We start from the raw sequence: 7,216 nt of genomic DNA, 5'->3' as shown, positions 1-7,216 counted from the left end.
GCATTTATTGTCTCAATTCTAAAGAAAAATCACAAACCCAGAGGATAGAAAGTAACACATTATAAAGGGTCACTTTGTTTTTTATATATAATGACCTAAGTTCTGTAAGGAAGAATACTAAAGGAACAAGCAGCACTTTGAAAGAAATACATAGAGAAGGGAAGACAAAAGTTTGAAGTTAAAGTTAATTGGGTGCTTAAGAGCAAACTGCAAAATAAAGGCAGCTATCTTAAATGGTTTATTTGCAGAACCAGATAACATACAATTTTAATAACGACAGAAACAAAGTTGGAAGACAACTGTAAAGCTTTAGGTGTAAGTTATTTTATTCTGGTAATAACCGTGCCAGTGTTCCAGTTTCATTTCACTACTGAAAGTATCTGTTAACTTCACTTAATCTATCTTTTCAAACATCTCTTCAGCTTTTCTTTTTTTGAATTGGTTGCCATTTTCTAAGCTTAAAAACTTTTCAGTTATCTGATTTGTCATGAGGCTCTTCCAGTTGTCGATACCAGAAAGGGCAGCCAGATCAGGAGCATCTTTGACCTTGATTGCCTGAAAATGGCTTTGTAGCACAGTGGAAAGCAGAGGCTTTGCTTTGACCTAGGAAAGATAAGTCTGTTTTACCATTTAAATTTTACAAATGACTTTTTATAAAGAATCCTTTTAGCCTCTGCAATTACATTAGATGATAAAAGCCAAGGTTTTCATGCTGATTTACAATTACTTTAATAATATTGGTACAATACAATATATAGTACCTCTTCAAAATATAAGATATTCCAAGGATACCACAATTATTTTCTAAAAGGTCTTGAGTTTATGGTGGAAGGTATTTAAAAAAATTATGAGGTAAAAATTAGTTTGATCTTCTATATCCTTTTCAAATGTCTTTCATCAAAGCTAGGAGAAAATAAAAATTCAGACAGAAACAACCTATAAAAACTGCCTTTTCATGTTTCCTCTCATGCTTCAGTGTACTATTGTTGAAGAAACAGGAAAGAGGAATGAGGTATTTTTGAAGTTGGCATGTCTCCAGGAACTAAACTGCCATATTTATACTGTGTTTAAAAAATAACTTTTGTTTTAAAGATTTTTTTCCCCCTGATAAAATACTGGACATTCAGAAAATGGACAAAAGTATTTAAAAAAAAAAAAAAAAAACTTAAAATCATTAATCCATTGCCCAAAGAAACCTGTCAATACTTGGGTATTGTTTATGCCATTCTTTTTTCTGGTTTTAGCATATTGATTGTTCTGTAGAATTTTCTATTTTGCTTTTCTTCTGTGAGCAGTTTTCTGGGTCTTAAATTTTTCATGAATAACTCTTTAAGTGGCTGCAAAATAGTCCCTGTACAATTCTTCAATTGAATGTTTACATTATTTGCAGTTTATGCCTCTTAAAAATAAGACTGAGGTAATTTCATGGAAAAGAATCTTTGGTCTTCACATACATTACTAGATAAAATCTTCTATTCAAAGGGAATATTAAATGGCTTTAAGATAATAGTTACTGTGTTATTTTGTTATTATCAGGGAAATAATGAGTATTTTAGAAATATGAGTTAACATTCAAATCACCTAAGATCCCAATCACCATTACATATTTTGATGTAAATGTACTGATCTTTTTAGACTTAGATCATATTTTTATCAGTTTACATAGCTGTGTTGAAAAGCATTTTATCATCTCCTGTTCTTTTTTTTCTTTTTTAAAGAGAGAATTTTTTAATATTTAATAATATTTATTTTTCAGTTTTTCGGTGGACACAACATCTTTATTTTATTTTTATGTGGTGCTGAGGATCGAACCCAGCGCCTTGCGCATGCCAGACAAGTGCGTTACCACTTGAGCCACATCCCCAGCCCTCCTCCTATTCTTTAAAGTCTTTTAAGAAGATGTTTCTGTCCCATTGTTCCATATTTAATCCATTTTTGGACACTGAAACTGTAGATCAGGCTATAATTAGTATCATTTGTTCATAAATTCTTATCAAAAATCTGAGTATTGCTTTACATTAAAATCTTTTCCAGGGCTGGGGTTGAGGCTCAGTGGTAGGGTGCTTGCCTAGAACGCATGAGGCATTGGGTTTGATCCCCAGCACCACATATAAATAAATAAAATAAAGGTCCATTCACAACTAAAAGATTAAAAAAAAAAAAAAAAGTTATTGTGTCCATCTACAACTGAAAATTTTTTTTAAAAAAAACTTTTTTCAGTTTTATTGGTAAAAGTGGCATTAACATCATTTTCATTGTGAAATATTTTTTACATGAGCTTAAATGTTTGTTAGAATTTAACCACCATTCCCTAAGAGAGTGCTCTGTTTGGCTCCCTGAAAAATTCTACCAGTCCCCTCTAAGCTTTGCCTCTGATTTTGGGGTTGATACTTTTGTATTTGTCTAATTGCTAATGTTCTTTGAAAAGGGTCAAGGTCACTAAGAGACCATAGACAAGTCATTCCAATTTTTATGGTCCTCAGTTTTCTCATCAGTTTCTTTTACCTCCCAGATGCTATTACTGGAAAGAATGAGTAGTATGGAATAAACATGTTCATAGATGAGTATATTTCTGATAATGGTCTGATAATATGTGTTCAATATACTTCCATCAGATCAAAATGGATTCTAAGTGACCCATATGATAGACAAGATAAGGAAAGATAGGTAAAATCTAAATCTAATCTTGAAGTCAAATGATTGTTGAGCTGTGTGATTAAATGGCCCAAAATGCTTGATTAAGGTTTTTTGCACTTAGCCTGTCCTATATAGCATAAGAGGTTTCTACCGCCAACTGCAATAATTTTAGTTCCACATGTTGGCACATTTCTTTGCTCTTTCCCTTCTTTTTTAGCAATTTATTACCTCCTACCCTTAACATTTCCCCTAGCTTGGTACTAGTCCTTTTATTTCAGCCTCAGAATTGAATGAATAAAATATATAGCTCTGAATCCTCTCTCCATCCTCATTCCTGGATGTGATAAGATTATAGCACACTACCAACCTAAATCCAAGAATAAGAACAAAAAAATTGTATCTTTTCAAGTTGCTCTAAAGCCATATGGAAAAGTGGATTTGCTCCTAAATTTAACAAAATTGGTGTGAAGAGTGTATAAAAATGTTAAAACATAAAAATTGTTTTCCTTTTCTGGCTATAAATACAAAATTCATTTGTGTTCATTTACAACAGATTTGGCAAACTTTTTCCCTGCCAAGAATCAGATAATATATATTTTGAGCTTTGTAGACTTTTCACAACTGCCTAATCCTGTCATTGCAGTGCAGAAGCAGCATTTGTAAAGGAATGGGTGTAGCTTTGCTGTACTGTTTTAACTTACTAGGAAGATTTACTTTGATTTTGTCCCATGTTACATGTGCTGAGAATTGAACCCAGTGCCTCACACATGTTAGGCAAGTGCTTAGAGCACTGAGCCACAACTCCAGCTCCATGTACCAGTATTTTTGAGAAGAAATTTTTCTATTATGAAAGTTGAAAAAGCGTAATTCAACATTTGATTAAGAGCCAAGACATCTAGCATAGATTCACTGCAGATAATGTCTCAATGACCTTGGAAAATAATTTTACTTTTTATATCACTGTTTCCTCATCTGCAAAATAGAAAAAAGAATGTATTTACCTTACAGGATGTTGTGGGAATGTTTCTTTCAAAAGGTTATAAATTCTACAAATGTAAATTTTTAAAAATAACATTAATTGCAGGAAGAAAACTAGGAATTAGACACAAAGAACTTCCATATTAGGTTACTTATAAAAATGGACTTTGAAGGAAATTGTGAATTTTTCATCATCCCCTAAGATGTTTGAAGGTAGAATGTGGGGTGTTTTTTTTTTTTAATATTTATTTTTTAGTTATAGGTGGACACAATATCTTTGTTTTTATTTTTTTATGAGGTGCTGAGGATTGAACCTGGTGCCTCACGCATGGTAGGTGAGCGCTCTACCTCTGAGCCACAACCCCAGCCCATATTGTGGTTTTGATCTAATTAGCAACAGGGTATCTAGCTTTGCTCTCTAGCTTCCTTTTTGCTTTAACTCTGACTTATCCAATTGACCAAGACCAGAACCTAGGTTTTCCAGTGCCAGATTTACTGATCTCTATTATAAATACATACTTGTACACACCAACCTGAAATTAGACTGCTGTTTTCCAGTTTCTAAAATGTGAAAAGTTGAAATGCATTTTGCTGTCATATATAACTAATTAGGAAGAAAAAGGACAGATCTGATTTTTTTGTTTCAGCTCTGCCAAATAAGAATTATGCTATCTCATTTGAGGTTCTCCAATTAATAAAGTACATTGTTAAAAGTTGTTACTTATTAAGGATGTGTTAGTGCTATGGTTTTTTTGTACATGCTAAAGAGAAAGCTGTCTCTCAAATATAAAATATACAGTAACTTTAAAATCTCATTGTGCAGTTGGTTGTTTATAAATAACATTTTAGATCATCTTTGTCAGTTGTACTTGTCTTTTAAGACTTGAACAGTACAGACTTTTTGCTAAAGTTCTGCACAAGATATAGAACTTAATAAATTTAACCAAATAACCTGTCAGCTGTAGTTAGTTGCTTTTCTTTATGACAAATGGACTCCTGGGAACCATATGAGCTGTACAAATAACTTCAGTATATACATTCATACTTACTATCATCACATTATGGATATTTTATACTTTTACACTGTATTCTATTTTTTTCTGTTTCCAAAGATAATATAAACTAAATAAGGCGTTATTAAAAACTAGACTTGCTTAGCTTATTTTTAAGCGTCTTTATTATAAAACTTAAACACTAAAATGTCACTATTTCTAAACTTAAGTGACTAAAAAGTACAAGTACATAGTATGATGCCTCATCCTCTCCTTCCCCAAACAGGCTGGATTGTATCTATTTGATTTATACACTGTGACTTTTTCCTGCTGTTTTCTATCAACCTTAATTGTGAAAAATGGTGCCATGTTGCCCTCTTGATATTATTTTGGAGATCAGTTAGGTCTTAAAGCATCCAGATGCATACAGTTCTACACATATCTGTAGAATTAGCTCACTAAGGTCTGCTCGGCAATATTTTTAATTGACTTACATGTTCTGTGGGAAAAGAGGAATCATAAAAAGTCTTTGCAGTTGCATTCCTCTCTTCACTGGGCTCTCCCTTGGGATCTGGATGGATACTCCAGTTATTCAAAGTGTCAGCAACTCTGTTAATGGTGGTAGTATCTGATTGACAAAGAGGAAATGGCAACAACTGAATTTTATTCTCTAGGCACTCATTTTAGTGACTGAACTTTCTCTCTCATCCTGTGCTTTTGTATTTAAAAAGCAACAATTTCTCTTTACTATGAATCTTATAGTTTTCCTAGACTTTCCTCTTACACTAAGCATTTCATTTCACAAAACAAGATTTTATTATTGCTCCTTTATAAGACCTAATCACTATAATTTCACATAAAAAAATAAGGTGGTATAAATACCTTCTAAAATAAAACAACTAAAATACTAGCTTCCCTTCCCCCATTACTACGTTGCCCACACACACATAAACATTTATAAAATGACCATTTTAAGTTTGAACAAGCTCAGTGCCAGATTGATAAACTAATTTGAAGAAACTGGTTGTAGTAACAAGCCCTCAAAAAGGCTATTTAAAAAAGAGATCAGTGACTTTAATAAACAGGTTAAATAAATCAACAGTAAAAATTAGAAGATAACAGTATTTAATGAGTATTTTACAAGTTCAATTTCTACAGAATGCTAGACATTTCTCCTTAATATCTAATATAACTGAAATGTAACTTAAGAGGAAAGAACCTCTGAAAAAACAGAAAGTGTTACATCAGACCCTAAAGCAGCAATTGACTAACTCAATAGAATATGAAGTAAACTTTTATTATATTAAAAAAATGACAGTTTGGGAAATGAGGTTATATAGTATTTTGGTGTTTTCTGTTTTCCTCTACATTCCTTCCTACTGGTGCTAGTAAAGGTGTGATTATTTTGGTTTTAATCCCCAAATATTATTTAAATTTTTTTCTCAGTTTGCTTTGTAAAAGAAACCTGTTTAATCTGAGACCATAAAAAGCAGGATGTCCTTGTAATACACATTTCTTTAATGGGTCTAAATGTACATTGTTAAACCCAGTTTTCTGTGTGTTGCTGCATGCTTGTAATCAAGAGGCTAAGGCGGGAGGATTGCAAGTTCAAGGCCAGTTGGGGCAATTTAACAAGACTCCATCTCAAAATATAAATTAAAAAGGGATGGGGATAGGGACTGAGGTTGTGGCTCAGAAGTATTGTGCTCACCTAGCATGTGCGAGGCCCTGGGTTCTATCCTCAGCACCACATAAAAATAAATAAAATAAAGGTATTGTGTCCAACTACAAATAAAAAAATATTTAAAAAAGACAAAAAGGGATGGGGATATAGCTCAATAGTAAAGTGCCCCTGGGTTCAACCCCAGTACCAAAAACAAACAAGCAAAACTTATAGAATTTCTTTTTTTTAACACTCTTGACAACTTTATGAGATAGCTATTAGCAAACATTTTTTCTCATAATTACAAATTATTGCTTTTATCTTCAATTTATTTAAATTTGAACATAACAGGTACATAAGTGTTTATATACTACCTATTAGCATGTTTTTAAATATTAAAACTATGAAAAACACATTGATTATGTGAACCTCAATGTACCTACAACCAACTTCAACATCAATATTAAGTAATGTAAGTTCATCTAACAGCTCCCTCCTACTTTTTTCCTAGAGTATTTTAAAGCAAAACTTGGACACCATGTCACTTCATGTGCTTATTTTTAGGAATAAAACAGCCCCTCTGCTCTGAAAGGTGTTTAAATTTGAACATAACAGGTACATAAGTGTTTAAAGAGTGACTGATATCAATAATATAAACTGTGATGCTTCACTTGCTTATAAAATGAGAAGAACAAAATGAATTTGTGGTGGTGCTAAAGGAACAGATATTAGAAAAACTGAAGGAAAGGAGAAAACTAGGAGATGAAACTGACATAGAAATTATAATGTGGTTTTGAGGGAAAGAAGTTTTTAAAATTTTTTATTGGTGCATAATAATTATGAATAATAACCGGATTCATTATGACATTCATACATGCACATAACTTCAATTTGGTCAATTTAATTCCCCAGTACCTCTGCTTGCCCTCCTTCCCACTGATTCCCT

At 32.4% G+C, this 7,216-nt stretch overlaps 1 protein-coding gene across 1 annotated transcript in view; it reads right to left on the bottom strand.

Moving 5' to 3' along the window:
* Positions 1-393: 393 nt before the first annotated feature.
* Ccdc73 (coiled-coil domain containing 73) overlaps positions 394-7,216 on the bottom strand; it is a 128,125-nt gene continuing 121,302 nt past the window's right edge. The window contains exons 16-17 of the mRNA XM_071616315.1: positions 5,102-5,235; positions 394-603 (exon numbers count right to left, since the gene is read on the bottom strand). Coding sequence (XP_071472416.1) covers positions 394-603; positions 5,102-5,235 — 344 coding nt within the window. The remainder of the gene's footprint in view (positions 604-5,101; positions 5,236-7,216) is intronic.

This window comes from Marmota flaviventris, chromosome 9 (genome assembly GCF_047511675.1).
Source record: "Marmota flaviventris isolate mMarFla1 chromosome 9, mMarFla1.hap1, whole genome shotgun sequence".
NCBI classification, from domain to species: Eukaryota; Metazoa; Chordata; class Mammalia; order Rodentia; family Sciuridae; genus Marmota; species Marmota flaviventris.
The sequence above is the reverse complement of the archived record's forward strand: the minus strand, read 5'-3'. Positions and strand labels throughout refer to the sequence as shown.